Source organism: Phacochoerus africanus, chromosome 15 (assembly GCF_016906955.1).
Source record: "Phacochoerus africanus isolate WHEZ1 chromosome 15, ROS_Pafr_v1, whole genome shotgun sequence".
NCBI classification, from domain to species: domain Eukaryota; kingdom Metazoa; phylum Chordata; class Mammalia; order Artiodactyla; family Suidae; genus Phacochoerus; species Phacochoerus africanus.
In genome coordinates, this window is record NC_062558.1 from 116,360,653 (window position 1) to 116,384,062 (window position 23,410).

Genomic DNA, 23,410 nt, shown 5'->3' on the forward strand with positions numbered 1-23,410 from the left:
TTTGGCCAACACCTGAGGTGACTGGGGCCACAGGTGGAGCCCATTCACAGGCCCCTAGTGGTGGCAGGCCACACCTCCCTCTGGCCTCTGAGATGACTGCCAAGTTCTGTACCTGCCACGTGTCACACTGAGCCTCCCTGCTACTCTTAGCCCACACAAGAGGTTTCCCGCCACCCATAGCCTGCACAAGAAGTGCCAAGTCTTCCGTAGCCTGAGCAAGTGGCTTCTTGCCACCCATAGCCTTCCTGCACCAGAGGCGCCCCACCTTCTGAGAGCTTGTGTGTGTGCATGCACAGGGAGATTCCTATGGTGGTCCACCCTCCTCCTGTCTCCCTCCCCAGCAAGTGTGCTTTGCTTCTCCTGCAGGCCCAGACCTTTTCTCAGGTTCCCTTTGCCCTGGAGTTCCACTCTCCAGCCTGTAGCACACTGCTCCTTAGCTCCTCAGACTGTCCCCACATAGCCAACCCTCATCCTCTCCCCAGAATGGACCTCTGGAGCCTAAGTCTTAGTGTCCAGCCACCCCTCCACCCCACCGCCAGACCATCTCAGGCCATGGTGTCTGGCGGTGGTGCAGATGATCTGTGCAGTTGTCACTGTACTTTGCCCTCTTCAGTCCAGCTCCTGTGCTTTTTTCTGTGACTTTGAGGTCCCTCTGTCTCCACTGATCTCCCAATCAGTTAGGTGGCTTCCCAGAATGTGGGTTCCTTTCTCTTTCACAGCTCCCTCTCAGGAATGCTAGTCCTGTCCTTATTCCTTTTCTCTCTCTCTCTCATTTTCTTTTCTCTTTTTTTTTTTTTTTTTGCTATTTCTTTGGGCCGCTCCCACGGCATATGGAGGTTCCCGGGCTAGGGGTCGAATCGGAGCTGTAGCCACCAGCCTATGCCAGAGCCACAGCAACTCGGGATCCGAGCCACATCTGCAACCTACACCATAGCTCACGGCAACGTCGGATCGTTAACCCACGGAGCAAGGGCAGGGACCGAACCCGCAACCTCATGGTTCCTAGTTGGACTCGTTAACCACTGCACCACGACAGGAACTCCTCTTTTTCTTTTTTCTACCCAGTTATGTCAAGAGTTTCTTGCCCTTTATGGAGGTTTAAATTCTTCTGTCAGCATTCAGTACATGTTCTGTGTGAGTCGTTCTGCATGTAGATGTGTTTTTTGATGTATTTGTGGGAGAAGGTGAGTGCGACATCTTACTCCTCTGCCATCTTGATCCGCCTCCCTAATTCCTCTTTTGATTTCTTCTTTGACCCATTGGCTGTTCAGGAGCATGTTGTTTAATCTCTACCTATTTGTGAATTTCCATTTCTCTTGCAGTTGCTTTCCAGTTTTATACCATTGTGGTTAGGAAAAGTTGCTTAATATGTTTAATCTTCCTATATTTATTAAGACTTTTTATTTTTTGCTTTTTTTAGGTTGCACCCATGGCATATGGAAGTTCCCAGGCTAGGGGTTGAATTGGAGCTACAGCTGTGTGCCTATGCCACAGCCATAGCAATGTGGGATCCAAGCCGCATCTGTACTCTACACCACAGCTCATGGCAATGCAGCATCCCTGACCCACTGAGGCCAGGGATCAAACCTGTGTCTTCGTGAATACAAGTCAAATTTGCTTCTGCTGTGTCACAATGGGAATTTCTATTAAGACTTTTTTGTGTTCTAATATATGATCTATTTTGTGAAATATTTCATGTGCACTTGAGAAGAATATGATTTTGCTGCTCTCAGATACAATGTTCTGTATAAAGTAGTTCCTCCTTATCCATGGGGGACACATTCCAAGACCCCTAGTGGATGCCTAAAACTGAAACCATGGATAGTACTTAACGCTCTCTATATTTTCCCTTTACATTCATACCTATGATCAAGTTTAATGTATAACTTATGCACAGTAAGAGATTAACAACAATAACTAATAATAAATGGAATAATAACAAACGAAGATGTGCTGGACAAAGGGATGATTCATTTCCCAGGTTGGATGGAACAAGACAGTGCACTATTTCATCATACTACTCAGAATAGTGTGCAATTTATAACTTATGAATTGTGGGCCTTCCCATTGTGTCTCAGCATGTTAAGAACCTGACTAATATCCATAAGGGTATGGGTTCAATCCTTGGCCTTGCTCAGTGGGTTAAGTATACAGCATTGCTGTAAACTGCTGCATAGTTCACAGATATGGCTTGGATCTGGTGTTGCTATGACTATAGCATAAGTAGGAAGCTGCAGCCACAATTCCCCCACTAGCCTGGGAACTTCCATACACCACAGGAGCAGCCCTAAATAGAAAAAAAATATAAATTATTTCTGAAATTTTTTGACCACATTGACCTTGGGTAACTCAAATTGCAGAAAACAAAACCTAGGATAAGACTGGACTACTGTATGTCTATTAGGTCCATATGATCTAAAGTGTTGCTTAAGTCTAATGTTTCCTATTGACTTTTTGTCTGAACAACCTATCCACTGGTGAAGTCCCCTAATATTATTATATTGTTATTTATCCCTTCAGATCTGTTAATACTTATTTTATATATTTAGATTATTCTATATTGGGAGCATAAATATTTAAAATGATATATGCTTTTGATGAATTGGCCCCTTTCTTAATATATAATGACCTTTTTTGTCTCTTCTAACAGTTTTCTCCTTAAGATCTGTTTTGTCTGATATAAAGATAGATACCCATTTTCTTTTGGTTTCCATACGCATGTAATTTTTTTTTAAATTTCTTCACTTTCAGTCTGTGTTGTATTCTTAAAGCTGAAGTCAGTCTTTTGTAATTTTTTTTTAATGGCCGCACCCATGGCATATGGAAGTTCCCAGGCCAGGAATCAAACCTGCACCTCTGCTGCGACCCGAGTCTCTACAGTCATAGCAGTTAACTCCTGAAGTGAGTCTTTTGTAGGCAGCATATAGTTGGGTCTAATTTTCTTTATCTTCTCAGCTACTCTATATCTTTTGTTTGGAGAATTTAGTCATTTGACATTTAAAGTAATTATTAACAGGTACAGATTTACTCTTGCTATTTTATTGAATGTTTTCTCATTGTTTTGTAGTTCCTTTATTTCATCTCTCTCTCTCTTCCTTGGTGATTTGATGACTTTCTATAATGGAATAGTTAGATGCCTTTTTCTCTTACTTTTATGTACCTTCTTTAGGCTTGTTTGGTAGTTAACCCGAGGCTTATACAAAATATGTTTTATTATAACAGTCTTTGTTAAGCTTATAATAACTTCAAACGCAGCAGTTTGCTGATGGCCTAAGTGGTTAAAGAATCTGATATTGTTACTGCTGTGGTCAGGTCACTGCTGTGTGCAGGTTCAATCCAAGGCCTGGGAACTGCCATCAAAAAAGAAAAAAAGGTAAAACTTCAAACACATACAAAAGCACTCCCTGCCTCTGCATCTCATGTTGTAATGTCTCAATTTGCATCATTTGCATTCTGTATCTATTAAAAAATTAATTTTATAGTTAATTTTAATAGTTTATCTTTTAACCTTCATACTGGATTTATCAGTGATTTATTCACCACCATTAACACATTAGACTATTCTGAATTTAACTATATGTTTATCCATAGCAGTGAATTTCATACTTTTATATGTTTTCCTATTACTATTACTGTTATTTTATTTCAATTTTAAGATCTGACTTTAACATTTTCTCTAGGGCCCATATAATGGTGTTGACCCCCTCCAGAGTTTGTCTAGAAAACTCTATCTCTCCATCAATTCTGAAAGACAATTTTCTGTATAAGACATTCTTGGCTAATTTTTTTTTCAGTATTTTAAATATATCATTCCACTTCCCTCTGGCCTGGTAAAAGTTTTTGCTGAAAAATATGCTGGTAGTCTTCCATAGTCTTATGGGAGTTCCCTTGTATATAACTTTTTTTTCCAATCTTTGATAGTCTTATGGGAATTTCCTTGTATGTAACTTTTTTTTCCCCCCTTTGGCCACACCTGTGGCATATGGAAGTTCCCAGGCTAGGGTTGAATTGGAGCTGCAACTGCTGGGACTACACCACAGCCACAGCAATGCCAAAATTGAGCCACATCTGCAACTTACACCACAGTGCATAGCAACACCAGATCCTTTAGCACACTGAGCAAGGCCAGGTATAAAACCTACATCCTCATGGATACTAGTTAGGTTCTTAACCCACTAAACCACAATGCAAACTCCAAAAGTTGTTCTTTTGCTGTTTTCGTGATTCTTTCCTTGTGTTTAGCTTTTGATAGTTTAATTATAATGTGTATGCATGGTTCTCTTTGGATTCATATTATTTGAACTCTCTGGCTTTCTTCATTCTGGATATCTGTTACCTTCCCCTAGTTAGGGAAGTTTTCAGGCATTATTTTCTCAAATAAGTTTTCTATCCCTTTCTTTTTCTGGAGCATTATAATGAGAACATTGGTCTGCTTGAAGTTGTTCCATAAGTCTTTCAAGCTATCTTCATTTTTTAAAAAGTTTATTAATACCACTAATTTGATGAATTCCACTTTCCTGTCTTAGAGACTACAGATCCTTTCTTTCACTCGATCTAGTCTTTTATTGAATCCCTCTGTTGAATCTTTCAGTTCAATTATTTTATTCTTCATATCTGCAATTTCTGTTTGGTGATTTTTAAAAGGTCTTTCTCTTTGTTGAAATTATCACTGTGTTCATGCAGTGCTCTCCTGAATTTTATAGGCATCTTTATTACAGTTGCTTTGAATTCTCTACCAGATAAATAACTTACCTCCATTTCATTAAGATATGTTTCTAGACATTTATCTTGTTCTTTTGTTTGTAACATATTTGTCAGTTCCTTCATTTTTCTTGACTCTTTGTCTTGGTTTCTGAGCATCAGATAAATCAGCACCAGACACATCTTCCAATCTTGACAGACTGATCTCATGTAGGAGAGGTACCTCATTGATCAACTTGGCTGTGTTCGTAGTTGTCTCTCAAACTTTTGTGATTGTCTAAGCCTCATTCTTTGTTCTTAGTGGTTCCCAATAGTTAAGGTATGCCAAGACCTGTTAGTGTTCCAAAGATGAGAAGTGTAGTCAGCATTTGGATGCAGGCTGATGCTGGATACTCAGGAAGCATGTGTTAAAGCATGTAGTTAAGCTCCTTCCAGGGGGAAACTAGACAATAGTCATTTTTGCCCACGTTCTAAGTGCTGTGCCTTGGTGTATAGATGCAAGGGTGAGTGTATGCCTGTGCCCGTTAATACTGTTTCTTAGTTTGTTGCAGCCCTTGTGCCTCATGAGTGTAAGCCCCATTGTTTATTAGACCCAGGTGATTCAGGAGTTCAGCCCTCATGAAATAGTCACAAGAGTGGGGTGCCAGATATGTGTACAATCTCCTTTCAGGGAGATATTGGTGACTTTAAAAAAATGTTATTATATTGGAGTCACTGGAAGGAGAAGATGGAAAAATTGTATGCAGATTTTCTCCATCATTGAAGAGGATCTCAGCCCTGAGGAGCCTGCTAAATTAGAAGCCTCAAGTGGCAGCATTTAAAGTATTTTCCCTTTCAGGGAAAGAGTGGAAGATGGCCATTTTTTTTTTGGTCTGCACCTTCTGTGCTGAAACTTGGGGTGATAGATTATTAAGAACTGCTTCTTTGTTACAATCCCATGGGACTCATGAATGGAAATCCCATTGGTTATCAAAGCAAGAAGATTTGGGGACCATCTCTTAGGTGGTAGCCCCTAAAGCTGGGGTACAGTCATGTGTATGAGCTTCTTCCAGGTAGTTACTGACAACTTGGAGATGGTTGGAGGCAAAATGGGGGAGAGGTATTCTTCTGTCTCTGGGGATAATCACATGCAGCCCCTAGAAGCCTGATCCTCAGGCAGCAGTTGTTAAAATATTCTGGTAACTACTTTAGGGGAAAGACGTGATTTTTCCTGCTCTCTCTGCACTGAGCCATGGAACAACAGCTGCAGCAGTGTTCCATCACCCATTAAGAACTGCTTCTTTGCTTGCTGTAGTTTTAGGGACATAATGCTCATTGGCTTTTAGAGTTAGTTGTTTGGAGGACCCTCCCCTTTGTGGCAGGTCTTAAAATTTAGGATTCTAGATGTGGGGTCTAAAACTTTTGCTCCTTAGGGAGCATCTGGGGGTTAGGGGTTCAATCCTAATTGTGTGGAACTGCCAGGGGTGGGGTTTATGAATAGAGTAAGTCTAAGCCCTTTCTGCCCATTTCAATGTGGATATTTTCTCATTCATTTTATATATAGGAGTTGCTCAGCTAGTTTTGGAACTCTTTGATAGGCTATTCCTCCATGTATACATTGGGAGCTCAGAAGTCACCTATGTTGCCATTTTGGTCTACTCTCTCTATTTCTTTCTGAATCTCAGTGTCTGTCTGTCTGTTTTTTTGTATCTCTATCTCATCTCATCTCTTGACCACTATCTTCATATAACCCTTTCTATCCCTGTTTCTCTGTTGAGCTATATGTCACAATGTAAAGTCTCTTTTATTTTTCTTATGTATATCCACATTAGTCTTTTATACTTATTCTTCCTATCAGGCTGGAAATATTTCTTCCAGTCATTTTATCATGGTGATAAGAAGGAAAGGTAGCTTTTTTTTTCTCTGCCAGATGAGTTGGAGAATTACTGCAGAAGTTCTCTAAACTGTCTTATCATGTCCTTATAACTATAGCCAAAATGTCTCATAATCACACTGGATCATGTACCATCTTGATGGCTCAGAGGGATAGGCTACTCTGATTGACCATCCTGGACAAAGTGCATGGCTTGAGTTGGGTATAACAGTTCTGTAAAGGATGGAAGGGTTATAGGGGTACTATGCCAACCAATACCACAGGTGCCCATTCTTAGGGGCCAAAACCAACTCAAAAGAAACATATACACAGCTTTATAAAATTATAAGTGTTAGAGGATGTGTAATCTAGAGTATGAATTCCATAGAAGTCCAAAGGAGGGTGATCTAGAGCTTGGTTTTAACCTTAAAAGATATACAGGGTTTTAGATAGGTGGAAGGGATTGAGCAATTCTGAATGAGGGGGAAGTTTATGTACTTGTTTTATTGTTGTCTGCCTTATATTAAGCCCCTTAGAGGCAGTGACTTTTCTATAGAACGTTAATGCTTGATGACTGTAATTGATTTAATCACTATGGTTTCAATTCTGTCCACTCTATCCTATCATTGACCTTGGGTGAGGATAGAAAAACAATACCTGAGAAGTCTCTAATCCTGAGTATACAAAATTTCTTGTAAATAAACAGAGAGGTTGTGGCATAGAGAAGGTATCCATATAGCCCTTTCTGGTGCTTTCAGTCCTGTGTGTCTGACCTTAGATAAATTAGACATTTGAACTTTGTCATTATCAGGGGCATATTGGGTTGTTCATTAATTCAGTAAATACATTGGTAGGACCTAATATGCACTAGGCCCATAGGTGCCAATGATTCAAAGATAAATAGACAGGATCCCATATCTTTAAAGTTTATATCCAAGTATGAAAGACACAAAATTGCAATCACATAAGTGATGTGATTGAATCATACAACACAGTGGTTCCAAGACCATGCATAGAAATCACCTGAGAGCTTTAAAAAATAATGATGCCTTGATTTTATCCCCAAAGAATTTTATCTCATTGATTTGGGAAGGGGCCAAACATATGGATATTTCAAAGCCCCCTCAATGGCTGTTATGATCACCCAAGTTTGAGAACAACCAAGCTAAGGTCCTATGGAAGCAAATAAAGTATTCTTCAGTGAGATGAGGATGGATGGGCTGCTAGAGGGATGAGGCCAATTGAGAACTAAAGGAGGGGTTAGGATTAGCTGGAGAAGAAAAGGGACAGGGAGAGAGTTGGGTTTAAAGGACCTTGCCAACCAAAGGGAAAAGAGCCAAGAAGACTGAGAGCTGCCCTCAATGGAGAAGTAAGTTAAGCCTCCCTAGTTCTGGCCTGGCCCCTGTGTCATCTTAGACAAATATCCATTTCTTTGTGCCTCCATTTCCCATTCAATCAAATATAACTAATGATACCTGCTCTTCTTATGTTAGATGTTTGCCCCTAGGATCAAATGGATGAGGCAAAATTAAAAGATATAGTATATCAATGATCACTGGAAAAAATAAAACATTAAATAAAGCCTCTTTTATGCAGTTTTTTTGGAGAAAGAAGTATTTTATGTAAATGAACTTCTTAAGTAACGAAAGTTTAGCTGTTCAAAACAATAATCACTAACAAATAAAAAATCACTTCATTTTTCCTAACAGAGCTCATTTGCCTATTTTCTTAAACAGAGTAAGCTTATATCATTAGCCTCCTGCCTACCGTGTTCTCTGCTTCTGGCCCCTCAGCATGGATATCAGATACTGAGCTGTGCTTTAATACAGTTATGGCCTCAGGACCTGAAAAAGTATAGTGGATTCATGGTGTGGAAGATTGGGTTTAGAGTTCTTAGGTCTGTGTTTAATAAGTTTTCTATTTTTCTTGTTATCTGGGTACCATCTGTTGATTTTTGCCATTTTAAATTCTACTTTTCCTTTCTAACATGCCGCCTCTTAGCCAATGAGGACTAAAAAACCAGAATGATATTTATAATAAGAGTAAAAAGACTATGAGTCCATGCTTGCTAGAGAGAGAGTAGATCATGTGATGTCTTTAGTGCATGAATGTTTTAATGTCTCTGTTGCCTTTTTAGCTCACTTTCTGAGTCTTATTCTGGCCTAGAGATTTTATGCAGGAGGTGGCTCACTGGGCTTTATGTGTGGAAGTGTGGAGGCCCACAAGGATTAATTTGTAAAGATTCTCAGCTTTCATTTTCTGGCTATTGATCATAGACTTTTTGCTCTTCCATCCCTGCCACCAGGAGAATCGTGTCCTTGTCAGACCAGAGTTTGAATGTTGGTTACTATATATTTATTGTTCACAAGGAGGTAAGGAAGAGCAGATAGATCTAAACTCAGGAGGTTAGGACTATCTGGAAACAAACAACCCAGAGCAGAGGCTAAACCACCTTACCTGGGGTAAGAGTGTGGTAAGAAATAACACCCCCTCGAGTGGGAGGGCAGAGGGGGAGGAAGTGGTGGAAATAATCAGATGTGACAAGATCAATCTGCAAGGTGGTAAAGGGTCAAGGGCAGAGGTTTAGACTGTTTTTACTATGGAGAGCATTCCTTTGTACTTTGATGGGTGTGTTGAGAGTTACTGACTCACTGACATGAGTTGCAGCCATTACAGGTGACAGCTATGAGGGGCAACCACCCTGCTGGGACCATATGTCACCATATTCTGTGGGTCCTCGCAGTCCCGGCCAGGCCCTCTTGAGAAAGTGACTTTCTGAATCATGACCCCAAATGCTTCCCCGCTTTGTTGTCTCCCACCCATATGGTCACTGAGCTTCTGACTCTCCTTTCATTCCCCAGGTCGGTGGCTGGATTGGACAAGGAAGCAGACCTGGTGCACATGGAGGTGCGGACGGCAGATGGATGTGAGTGCTGTGGCCACCAGGCCAGGCCCTGGGAGATCTGCCTGCAGCTCTCTCTCTCCTCCCCCGATTTGCATTTTAATGGCTTGGGAAGATGAACAGTCCTGAGCTCCATTACTGCCATATCCATCTTTATTTCCTAGAGTTGGGGAGAGGCCTACAGTCCCAGGGGAGACATCTCATTGAAATAAACCCTCGGGAATGAATTTTTCTGGGGACGTGAGTTAATATGATAAATTTTGAGGCTCCTGTTAGTAATTTCCCAGCATCTGCAGTGTAATTCTAGTAGGAATGTCTGTAGCTCATCGTAATTATTTTGCATTTACATGGTGAATTGAAAGGACTGCCAGCTTTAAAAAAATAAACCTTTATATAGCCATGCTTACCCCCCCCCCAAAAAAAAACTGGAAAACAATATTTGCAAAACTATTTATTCATTCAACAAATATTTAGAGATAGCCTACTGTATGTTGGGCAAGATTCTTAGCCCCAGATTCAGTTATGAGCAAGACCTCTATCACCCCTGCAAATAAGCAGAGGAATCCTAGATTTCAAATCTATGACCCCTTTGTACATTGTGCACCCATCTACATCTTAAATAGCATTTGCACCAACTTATATCTATAGAGCTCTTTCCTGCTCAAGAAAAATAAAATCAACTTAAAAATGTATTACATATGTGAAAATAATGATATACATCAAATATATGGAAATGTAATGAACATATTCTAGGTCATAACTAGAGCTAAATAACTCATGCAAATAATAGTGACCTAGGAGTATAGCCGTAAAAAACACCTAACTGTGAATTGAGGTCCTGAGTTCTACCACCCACTGGACATGAGACCTTGAGACCCCCTAACCTCTCTGTGCTCTGGTTTCCTATTATCTGAGCATACTTATCCTGGCTCTGCCCAACTCAAAGGGTTTGAGTTGAATGTACACTTGTAAGCAGATTCTCTTTGACCTGGATATAGGTGTTGGGGTATCATTCAGAATATGCTACCTCCATGATAAAACTACTGCTTTTAAGGCCAAACACAGCTGCACGCTAGAAACATGCACTCTGGGGAATATATTTTATTTGCTTTATTTTTATTTTTAAGAGAGTTGGAAGGTGATCAACACTTGTTACTTTGTGCCTGGCACTTTGCTGAGTACTTTCTTTTTTTCTTTTTCTTTTTTTTTGATTTTTGAATAAATATAAGCTCCTCTCTGAAGCAGGCAGAGATGAGGGGTGACCTACACTTCCTTTACATTTTTTAACAGGAGAGCTATTTAAGATTTAGGGAGATAATGGCACATATTCAAAGAGTGGCAAAGCTTGAATTAGAAATTTACTGCTGAGAAAAAAGAAAAAAAAAAACTGGAAACACTGGATGAAGGATGAGATGGAGGGGTTTGAAGAAGAACAGGAGGGGAGTGGACAGCAGCTTTCAGAAGATAACCCACAGTTTTCGGGACAGCCCTTGACTTCGCTTTGATCTTTATGTCAACCTTTTTAAGCTATGTATGTGATCTATAATTTTTGTAATATTGAAGAGTTGGGGAAACTTTACAGGACTGTCTGACCTCTTATCTAGTGTAGGAACCTCCCCCACCCCCAGCTTCTAACAGGGTATCCTCAGAGTTCATGAGCTCTGCTTAAGACAGATCCATTCTATTGCTGGACAGTTCTGCCTCTTTAGGTAATTTCTTACACTGAGCTTAAACTTATTTTCTGAAAATTCAAGAATGCTGGTCCACATTGGGATAAGGTCTATAGTATAAGAATACTGTGAAGTTTTATGAGATTAAAAATACAGAGCACAGAGTTCCCATCGTGGCTCAGAGGAAACCAATCTGACTAGTATCTATCAGGACGCAGGTTCGATCCCTGGCTTCGCTCAGTAGGTTAAGCATCCAGGGTTGCCTTGAGCTGTGGCCTAAGTAGCAGATGCAAGGCGGATCCTATGTTGCTGTGGCTGTGTTGTAGGCCCAGCAGCTGCAGCTCCAATTCAGTCCCTAACCTTGGAACCTCCATTATGCCTCAGGTGTGGCCCTCAAAAGAAAAAAAATAAACGCAGGGAGTTCCCGTCGTGGCGCAGTGGTTAACGAATCTGACTAGGAACCATGAGGTTGTGGGTTCGGTCCCTGCCCTTGCTCAGTGGGTTGACGATCCGGCGTTGCCGTGAGCTGTGGTGTAGGTTGCAGACGCGGCTCGGATCCTGCGTTGCTGTGCCTCTGGCATAGGCCGGTGGCTACAGCTCCGATTCAACCCCTAGCCTGGCAACCTCCACATGCCGCGGAAGCGGCCCAAAGAAATAGCAAAAAGACAAAAAAAAAAAAAATGCAGAGCACATAGAAAAATTCCCAGCTTATTGTCAAGAATTGAAAAAAAGCTGACGGATATAAAACAGGAATAAATGTCATATGCCACATTTAGGTTAAAGGATAGTACATATTAATTCTGTTTCACTTTTTAAAGTTTTAAAATCAGTTTTTTGGTAGTTCAAAAAATCTTCTCCTGACCTAGGGAATTGGCTCTCACCCATCTTTATTTGAAAAGTGCACCTAACAAGATTGAATTAACCTGGGGATGTTTTATTTTGCATATCCTAATGAAATGCATGACTCCGTTCTGCTGTGGTATGTGGTGAATGCTGTCTTACACTCACACACACAGTTCCCATGGCCATTTCTCTTAACCTGTAGCATACCTTATGATCATCTGGTGAGCTGGTTCTATAGAAGACTAGATAAAGTATGCTTGGTGTGTACTCTTCTTTTAAATGTGGCTACTGGAAAATGTAAAGGGTCATTAGTGGCTCCATCATGTGTCTATTGGACAGCACTGCTCTAGACTGAAGGGGTTGCAGGAGCAACAACACAGCATGTGACTCTTCAGTATTATGTGTGGCCTTGACCATCCTGGCTCTAGACTTGCCTCTTAACACTCTGGAGCAAACCCAACATAAACAGGTCCCTTGTCTGGTTTTGATGGGAGTATCTCCACACTTCCCTACTCCTGGTCCTTCTCTTTGAGTGTCAGACCTCCAGATTAAACTAAAGTCATTGAATTATCTCTTGCTTTGGCAGGGTTTAAAGAGGGCAAAGCCAACCAATCTTGTTAACAACAGTGTGAAACCTGCTTCTGCCATGAGATTCAGGATTCAAATGGCTTCTTCTCCCATTCTCTTCTGGAAATCATCTCACTCTGAATGTTGTCAGTGTCCCCTGTGAATATTCATGTTAATATTCATGTTCTTATTCATATGCATATTCGTTTTCTCTCTCCCTCCCTCTTTTTCCCTCTCTCTCCCACACTCAGTTACATACTCATATATGCATTCTTCATCCAAGAGACAATGGAGTGTCAACAGAAACAGTGTCATATTGGTCCCTAACATTTGAGTTGGAGAATTAACTCTGTCAGTTAGAAGCTATTTGACCTTGGAAAATTTTTTAACCTTTCTGTAATCTTCCAGTGCTTCACATATTTAAAAACACACAGGTATAATAAATATTTTTATCATTTTTTTCATCAATTTTCAAAAATTCTTATTGTAGAGTAAAATTTATAGTGAGGCATATTTAAGTTCCATGAACAAAGGAGTAACAATTTGAGGACCCCCAAAATGACACAGACTGCTTTGTAAAGTAGCAAGTTCCTCATCATTGGAAATTCTGAAACATAAGCTAGATGAGTGCCTCAGAGGAACACTGTAATTAGTGAAACTGTATAGGAGCTAAAAGGTTTTAGACATCTAGACTTCACATTTCTAGATCCAAACCCACAGAACATATATGACCATTCATTGTCCCAGGACCATTATCAGCTCTCTTAGCCAATCATGACACTTTCTCATCAAACAAGATAAAGCCCAGTACTTCCTAACAAAGCATTCCAGGCAGTCATAAATAATCAAGTGGGCTTGGCACACAAGGCAAAACTATCAGCCTTGCAGCCTAAACTGTAGCTTCTAGACGCATAGAGTATTGGCTCTTAAAGAACTTGAGGTTATTAACTAGTTTAATGGTTGTAAATTGTGTAACTAAGAGCTCTGGCATTATTTTAAGAACTCAACCAAGAAGAGGATAAGGGGAGAGTTAAATCAATAGGACTACAGACCCCCCTGCCTTCTCTTCATTTATATAAGGCATGGTAAAATCTACTTCAGGAGTTCCTATTGTGGCTCAGCAGTAACTAACCAACTAGTATCCATGAAGATGCAGATTCGATCCCTGGCCTTGCTCAGTGGGTTAAGGATTCTGTGTTGTTGTGACTGTGGCGTAGGTTGGCAGCTGCAGCTCCACTTTGACCCCTTGCCTGAGAATTTACATATGCCACAGGCTCAAACCTAAAAAGCAGAAAGCAAAAAGAAAAAAAAAAATCCACTTCATATATTGAGAATATAGGATGGTTTTTGACAAAGGATCTCAGTATTTAAAAGCATGATTGGAATAGATTAGAAATTTTCAAATTGCCTCACTCTCAAAAAAGCAGCAACATGTGTAACAATTTTCTCAAGGTCCCATAGATAGTCAGTGACAGGGACTGAACCAGAATGTGAATTTTAGTCTAATTCTCATCATAATTGTCCTTCCATGATTCAAATCCATAATGGTTAGGGTCACTGGTTCTGGTGTCAAATCACCTAGGTCCAAATCCCATCCCTATTGCATTTTAGAGCTGTAGAATTCAGATGTATTACTTAATCATTCTCTGCTTCAGTTTCCTCATCTGTGAAATGGGAATGAAAATAATTCTAACTCCTTATTGGGGCTGCAGCAATTCCTGCATGATTCGTACATTCTTGCAATAACCAGTTGAAGGCATATATTTCCTGCAAGACCAGACAAGAGAGTGAACATTCAAAAATGTTACTGTCACCACCACCACTACCACTACCTAATCATCATATTTGGAGTCAGTTTATTTGGCAAGTAGAGTAGGAACAGCCCTGAATGGAGAGTCAGGAGTCCTACGATACTTAGAATCAGTATGATTTCTAAATGCCTATTACCCTGCCAGATTTCCCTCTGTGTCCGTAGAAGGAAGAGACCCTAGAATTCTCCTGTGGGCAGTAAGAAGTTTCACAAAAACTCTAAATCCCTAGGTATGCTAGGAAGGAATGGTAGCTACCTTTTCTTATCTTGCTGATTTTAAGTACCTACCCTGTCTCAGGTGCTGTATTAGGCATTTGCAATAATGTCAATATCCTTTGTTTTTCACTGTGCCTGCAAACAGGTTAGGCTCACTCCTCAGGAAGCTTATGGAAGCTAAATAACTTTTCAGAGTTTCTCGGAATCTGCTTGGTTTCACTTATTTGCATTTGAGAGTTAATGTCATTATTTAAAATAAATAGCTCCTGGGTATTTCTCTATGAAAAGACCCGAAGAGCTGAATTTGCTTTTTGTTCACAATTTTAATTCACTTTTTCAATTTTGACAATATGTATATTACCCAAAGGGATGGAGATTGAGTGAATCATGGAAAGTTTTTTTTTTTTCCTCTGAAATGGCAAGAGACATGACGTTTAGAATAGTTTGAATATTTAATAATCTTAAAGGCAAAACATAATCGCAAGTCACAATATAATTCAACATAGAAATGTGTCAGCTTTTAATGTAATTCAATTCAGTTTAACTCACACTTACTGAAGATTTTTTATAAAGTCAGCACCAGGTGGGAAACAAAGATGACTAAGACTTTATCCCTGCTTCTCAGGAGATGATCCTTTTGCTAAGGTTTGGCAGAGTGAGGAATGCTGGACTTTACAGTGAAACTTGTTGATGTAGGTGGATGAGAAGCTTGCCTTATAAAACTGCTGGCAGAAATGAACCTTTTAGGAAGATAACATTAAGGGTGTCAGGTTATTCCCTTCCTTATCTTTCTACATTCCTCTTTCCTGATCATCCTTGACCCAGCACAGATACTAAGGCACAATCACTTGTGAATATATTGTCTTCATCACTAATCTGGGGTTCTTCCGAGGGCAGGGACCAATCTTATGTTCTGCTTTATGGAGCTTTGGGGAGTGTCTGACACATGCAGCTTCTCTGCACAACTTGACCCCATACAAAAGGAATGAATCAGTCAGTCTAAGGTTACCTCTTCTCACCAGAGAGGATATTGGTCCACTACATGTAAGTTGAGAAGCCATGAGACTGGGCACACGGGGTCAATGGTACCATCTTCCCTATAGTTTCTACCAGTGGTAGAGTGAGTTAAAACAAGCCAGTACTGATAGAGTTATGGAGCAGATCTTGCTCTCCAAGGTATAGGCAACAAAGCCTTGACTTTTTTTCAGTGGATAAGTGACTGTACCAGCTCTTAGAAATACATTTGAAAGACATTTCCCATTTAGAAATACATTAATCTTGAGGATGAGGTGACTCTCAACCACTTGGGAAATCACCATCTGGTTTTCTCAGAAGGGTATCCAAATGAGATCTTCATTCAGTCTGGTCTTTCTAGTTTTTCATTTGAGAATGTTTTGAAGGAGAGGATGGGAAATAGAAGTTCAAGAATAAGGATTAATCAAGTCCACACATTATCATCTAATTTTATAGTGCCTTCCACTTTGCACCTAGATGTCCACATCAGTTTTTACTCCCTTTTTCAGGAATTCCCTTCTCCCATAGAACATGTCTCCATCCAGGCTAAACACAAGGGCTGTCTCCTCCTTCAAGTCCTCCTTGATTATTTCATCTCAAATGTGCTTTTTTTTTTTTCTCTTGTCTGAGCACCCATAGCATTTAAAGAAAGCAAACAGTGACATAAATTCAGAATATGACTTATGACTTTACCAGTAGGACCTGTGCTCTACTGTTTACTTTTATTTATTTATTTATTTATTTATTTATTTATTTATTTATTTATTTATTTTGCTCTTTAGAGCTGCACCTGAAGCATATGGAAGTTCTCTAGCTAGGGGTCAATTCATAGCTGTAGCTGCTGGCTTATGCCATAGCCACAGCTATGCCAGATCCAAGCCGTGTTTGTGACCTACACCCCAATTCTCAGCAATGCCAGATCCTTAACCCACTGAGTGGAACCAGGGATCAAACCCACATCCTCATGAATCCTAGTTGGGTTCATTATCACTAAGCCACAAGAGGAATTCCTCTCCTGGTCTTTTGATTCTCCGTAATAAAACAGAATATTCCTTGTTGTTAATTGAACCTATGAGGGACACTGTGTTAAATCCCCTTCCTTCTTTCTTCATAATAAAAAGAATTAGCATTTATTGAATTTTTTAGATTTAGTCCACAATGTGTTAAGCATTTTTCATACATAATCTTATTTAATCCTGACGATAACCCTGAGAGGCAAACGCTAACTTGTTTGCACCTTGCAGATGAAAAGCATACTTCTGCTTAGCCAAGGGCAATCAGCAAGCAGCAAGTCCAGGAATTGATCTTCACACTTTCTACCTTCAGAAGCCTTTCTCTCAAACCCTCAATATGCTCAAGTGATCTGGGCCTCCTCCATTTTATCAGCCATATGGTGCTATTAAAAATAAATAAGTAAATAAAAAGGCCACACTTGTTAGAAGCCTATTTGGGTATTTCACGTTATCTGATACATAGCTTCTTTCAGTTTCATTACAGAATATGGCTGCATTCAGCCTCATTTGGAGATAATGTCCAAAGTCCAAATTTATGACCCTTTGTAAGTCAGAGGCCTGAGCCAATTGTGACTCTTTCCCACCTTTGAAACCCACATTCCCCCGGGAAACTTGTAGCCCAGCCTGCCTGACACATTCTTCTCCTCAGGCCCCCACATTGGGTTCTCATGAGGCAGTGGGCGCTGTAGCTCTTGTTATCGTGTTTCTGTGGTTTGAAAAATAAAAGCGTTGAGCCTTCTGATATATGAGCTGAACCAATGACTGCGAGGCCCCTGAATTTTAAGTGGATTTTGAAAACTCATTTTAGTGCTGCTTTCCTGTTAAATTGGACCTTTTGTTCCCTGCCAGGCAGGGGCAAGTCGGAAAGGGGGACGGGGGGAGAGCCAAGAACTAGGACAGGTTTGGCGCAATAGCTCACCTGCCATGGGCCAAGGTTTAGGTAGGTTTACATTTGTTGGGGGTGGCCTTGAAGACACTTGATTCTTCTTTTTTTTTTTCAACATCTCCAAGTGCAGGAGTAAATACTAAATAGATGGGGGAAATGAGCCCATGAGAGGGATAAGCAGACATCCTCCTGTGCACACCTTTGATTACCGGTATAAGGAGATTTCCGTGATACTTGCTGTCAAGAAAGAAGCAGGTTGTTATGTCAACACTTGTGGTTTCTTTACATGTATTTACTGCTGCGTTTCACTGGGTTTTGGTGCTTTATTCTAGGAGCAAATTACTAAGCCTTTGTGAGGCCAAGAATATCCCTGGAGGGCAGGCCATGTGCTCCAAGGCACAGCCTGGGCTGCTTGCCTTCCCCTGTCCTCTCAGCCAGAAGTGGAAAGCCAGGCCCTTCTTGGCTTTCTCTGTGGACAGAGACCGAGAGGATGGGGCCCACAGGATGTACTTCCACAATAGGGGAGGGAGCCAGACTGATAACACGTCAGAGAACAGGGGAGGACCGGGCACTCTCTCTTCTCTGGAGAGGCAGGAAAGGACCAAATTTCAGAGTCAAGATGCAAAATGAATGGCCCCTAGGCTTGTTTGGACTGTAGGCTTATTTCCTTTAGCCTCATAGAGTTTGAACTGCACCATATTTTAAATTTAAATTAGTTTTCAATTTTTTAAACATTAGGAAATTTGACAATAAAAAAATTGGAATATTTAACTTCATGCGGAAACTCAGAACATCTTATTCCTGCATCTCGATGATAATGGATGTCGAGAAGCAGCTCCCCAGTAAGGAGACAAGTGTTGGCCGTTTTACTGTAGTTCCAAGTGTCCCTCAGTGATCCCTGACATTAAGGCCATGTGCCAGCTGCCTTTTATCATCTTACCCCAGCTCAGTTTCCTCTTATATATTATTTGCCTGGCTCCTTAGACATTTTATTTCATTAAGCTAGTTGTAAAAGGCCTTCTATTTCATAGAAACATATTTGGGCTTTGTTTTCAGGCACTCAGAACTGTTGGTGGTTCTGAGGCTGGGGGGGATTAGCTCAATTAGGTTTGAGAGATGATGCTGGCTCTTTCCCTCAGGTCCACCCTGCTTTGAGTCCATCATGCACCTGAGCACCAGCTGTGAAATCGGTGCAGCAGGCAGCACAGATGGGATGGACTTGTCCAGGCAAATGGCAAGGGTCATGGAGAGAAGAAGAGAGATTCTGGAGACACTTCAGAGGCAGAATTGTCAGGGCAGAGAACAAGCTGGATTGCACCACAGAAAGGAAGGAAAGGAGAGTGAAGAGGCTTGAGAGACTGAGCAGATGATAAAACAGCTGATGGAGAGACTGAAATCAGTGTTTGATGTGTATGGATTAAGGATCCCAAAGCAACTTAATTTTGTCCAGATTTGAAAAGTAGAGATATAGCACATAATAAATTTGTTTTCTCTTAAAACATGTTTCTTTATTAAATTAGCATTTTATTCATAAATAAATATTTGTAATAGCTAGCTACAAATAATTTTTGAGTGAACCCTTTTTAGACAGCAGTTCCTTCCAGAATAGAAAATTTCTAAGTCATGGCTATATTCCTGGAACTTATATAATACCCCACACATTATATGCACACAAGTACTTGCTGGATCAATCAATAATTAAAGATCAACAATGAGGGAAGATTTAAAGTACCCTTGCTTTAAACTCAATTGTTATAAACTGTTGATTATTTAAACTTTTGCCTTTATTTATCTCTACTGCTTACCACCCCCTTCATTGTAGCTTGTGACACTTACGCACACCTGTGTGCATATTTAAGTTGGTGAGAACATTACGTATATGTAGTAAGGCAGGTCATTTTAGATGGTGACAAAGACTTCTTTGCTTTTAATCCTAAAGTGATTATTACTTTCCACTTTAACCCATTTATTATTTTTAAGCATCATTAAATCAATAATACATACTTGTAAAGCAAGTTTATACAGAGGTTTCTTTATAGAGACTTCCCTGCAGTTTTTCCTTGGAGAACAAATAACAGAATGGATTGTCTTCCTTGCCTGACTGTGTCCTCATTGTCAGAATGCTTAGAGTCCAGAATTTCTCATTCAGGTCCAGCTGCTTGAGGAATGTTCAGCAACTGAGATATTTAGAAAATGTTACAAGTAGTGATACAAGTTTTACTTATGAGTAATAAATAAATACAGTTTTATTATAAACACAATAATGATGTATATAATATAAAAAGCAAAGGCCCTACTTCAACTCTTTCTCCTTAAGTCCATTCCTTCTCCCCAAGTAATCATGGCTAATTTTTGTAGGTGTCCTTTAAAACTTTTTTTTGCTGTGTGGTTATGGTAAAAACCTATATTTATAAAGACAAAAAAATTTTTTTTAAATAAATTGGATCAAACTATATATATTGCTAAATCATTTTTTAAGAGGGTTGTAGAACAATGCAGCTGGAGGAAGCAGAATGTTGATGCATATGTATATCCCTAATTCTTTTATTTTCAGCAATGGTACCACGTATGTGTACCTGTTATTTAAATGTTCCTTAATTCACAGACATTTAGCCAGTTTCCTTTTCTTCAGTGTTATAAACAATGCCCCAATAAACATCCCCCCATCGCCCCTTTGTGAACATATATACCTGTCTCTAGAAAACCTCATTTGAATTAGAGTTGCTAGTGTAAGACGGGTACATTTAAAATTCTGATAGATATTTCAAACTTGTTCCTCCAAAAATTTGTACCAATTTAGTCTTGAGCTGTTAGGATGTAAGATTAACTCTTTCCCTACTCCCTTTTCTGAACTAGATATTACTTTTAAAAATTTTACAAATTCTGTGGACAAGAAAATGCAATCTCATGATTGTTTTAAATGGCATCAGTGATCCCTCGTAAGCAGAACTTTGTGTGCTGAGAGCTTCACTGACCGCTGCCCCTGTGTCTAAGTGTTGCTCTGCCCTCCTCTTTCAGATGCTCACTACCTCACCTGCAGGATCCAGGAATGTGCTGAGACTACTCGGAGTGGGCCTTTTGCTCGCTCCATTGACATTAGCTCCCTGGTCGTCCAGGATGAATATATCTTCATTCAGGTAAGTCCAGATGTACAGGTAGAGGGAAGATGCAAAGTCAATTGCTTACAAGGAAAATGAGGATGGCTTCCCAGAGGCTATGCAGATGTGGAACTGGCATGCTGTCTCTCCTATGCTTTGGATACCAGTCCCCTGGGGAGATCCCGGACTTCTGGTGAAAGATGAAGGTGTCATGGGTCACTGCCATATGCAGGGTACTTTAGTGGCCTGCTAAAGTTCCCTCAGTTGCATTGTCATTTTATTATGCCAAAGAGGTCTTGAAATGATGAGGACTTGGCCTGGGGTTTGAGATTACTTAGAATCAAATCTCATTAGAGATGAGGAATTAGAGAGGAGATAAGTAATTTATCAAAGCCACATTCTATTTCTGTCCAAAGTGGCTTATCTAACATGGGAATGAGGCGCTCCAAGAAATTAAGTGTCTCTAGGATTTTCTTTCTGTGAAAATCTAGGTCTTACTAACTCTTCCCCTCCCAGTCCAGTGCTAACCACCCCTCGAATGGCCAGGCCCAGGCAGGACACAAATTTTTAGACAAACTAGGGAAGCCTTGATTTAGGTTTTTTTAAAATTAATTTATCTATTTATTTTAATTAATTTATTTTTCCGCTCTACATCATGGGGGCCAAGTTACACTTATATGTATACATTTTTTCCACCCTTTGTTCTGTTGCAATATAAATATCTAGACATGTTTCTCAATGGTACTCAGCAGGATCTCATTGTAAATCCATACCAAGTTGTATACAATAACCCCAAGCTCCTGATACCTCCCACTCCCTCTCTTCCCCCAGGCAGCCACAAGTCTGTTCTCCAAGTCCATGATTTTCTTTTCTGTGGAAGTGTTCATTTGTGCTGGATATTAGATTCCAGTTATAAGTGATATCATATGGTATTTGTCTTTGTCTTTCTGACTTATTTCACTCAGTATGAGAGTCTCTAGTTCCATCCATGTTGTTGCAAATGGCATTATGTCATTCTTTTTTGTGGCTGAGTAGTATTCCATAGTGTATATATACCACATCTTCCTAATTCAATCATCTGTCAATGGACATTTAGGTTGTTTCCATGTCTTGGCTACTGTGAATAGTGCTACAATGAACATGCGGGTGCACGTGTATTTTTCAAGGAAACTCTTGTCCGGATATATGCCCAAGAGTGGGATTGCGGGGTCATATGGAAGTTCTATGTATAGATTTCTAAGGTATCTCCAAACTGTTCTCCATAGTGGCTGTACCAGTTTGCATTCCCACCAGCAGTGCAGGAGGGTGCCCTTTGATTTAGGTTTAGAGTTTCACTGGCAGGAGGGACCAAATAGATCAAAAATGAGAGGAAACAAGTGAAGATGTGCCATCGAGTGAGGCATGCTGAGTGTGTATATAGGGAGTGTGTGTGGTGTGTAGTGTATGTGTGTTTTGTGTGTGGTGTGGTCTATGTGTGGCATGTATGTGTGGTGTGTGTGTATGTGTGGAGTAGTGTATGTGTTGTGTGTGGGTGTGTTTGTGTGTGGGAGGGTGTGTTACTGGGACAAATCATCCTCGTATTTGAAGGCAGCAACCTTGATGCCCCACTTTCTGCCTTCCCACCTTCTGCTGTCAGTGGTTTTGCAGATTGTTTTGTATAGAAACAGTGAACTTCAGAATTTCTTGAGTTTGCTCAGAGCTAAGCACCTGGATGGCTCTCTTGGCCTCACCCCTGGCCTTTTAGTCCTGATCAGCCCCGACTCTCCTATGAGAACTTCTGTGAACTTCAGAGATGGGAATGGCTCCCTTCCTTTGTGCCCTTATGGCTTTTATTATCTACCATTGCTCTACACCTAGACTATTAGGAGTTGTTACTTATATCTCAGGGGATTTTTCTCTTTTCTGAATTTCTTTTACACTCTCTGAGGATAGGGGTAATATTTTATACACATACTTTACCCCAAACCTTGGCCTTAACAAGACGCTTTTGCAAATCAAGTGTGCTCAGTGACTGCTTGTTTTATTGATAGAGTATGGATGTAGCAGTTACTTCTTTTTTACAAATTAGCTGTGTGGGCTTTTGAAGTGGGATAATATATAGGAAAAATAGCCAGTCATTCAAAAACCAGCTTGAAAGAGGGAGTGAAAAGGAGATCTTTGTGGCTGTTTCTCAGCCCGATTAAAAGCTAGAATTTCAGGAATTTTTTTTCCTAAGTCTTGGCAGGTCATTTGGTATTACCATTTGTTTATTCATAAGTATTTATTGAACACATGCAATGCAAAACATGCAGCATTAGGCACTACTCTTGGTGTTCCCACACTCTCTGCCCTTGGCCTACTTCTCTTACCTCCACCCACACCTCCTGACGGTCCCTGGGAAATCTCATAGTTTCAAGCATCTTCTCCATGTTCTCAAGGTGTTGGGACCTCCCACAGATACTGTGGACCTACATGTCTAACAGCCATCTTGACATCTCAAATAGTAAAATACAATTGTCAGGCCTCCCTTGAACTTGACACATTGGTGGCACTACCCTCTGCCAGGTAACTCAAGGTAGAATCCTGGAAGTCAATCTGTGTCACAAAGTTAAATGAATCCACAGCCTCTGCTAATATCACCCTTAGTTATTTCTCAAGTGTTTCCTTTTATTCCATTTCCATTGTTAGGGTTTTATTTTAATGTAGAAGCTCAGGGATGATTTATGAATTTACCAATCTGATTACCCTTTTCTTAATGCTAATACTGCATAAAATGATGAAACTGGCAGAATTGTTTCTGGGAAACATGACTTAGAATTAAAATGTTCAGATTTTTTTTGGTTTCATTTTTCCTTGTGT

At 40.2% G+C, this 23,410-nt stretch overlaps 1 protein-coding gene across 1 annotated transcript in view; it reads left to right on the forward strand.

Annotated features, from left to right (window-relative positions):
• SORCS3 (sortilin related VPS10 domain containing receptor 3) overlaps positions 1-23,410 on the forward strand; it is a 437,279-nt gene that overhangs the window by 262,406 nt on the left and 151,463 nt on the right. The window contains exons 6-7 of the mRNA XM_047762685.1: positions 9,415-9,479; positions 20,493-20,611. Coding sequence (XP_047618641.1) covers positions 9,415-9,479; positions 20,493-20,611 — 184 coding nt within the window. The remainder of the gene's footprint in view (positions 1-9,414; positions 9,480-20,492; positions 20,612-23,410) is intronic.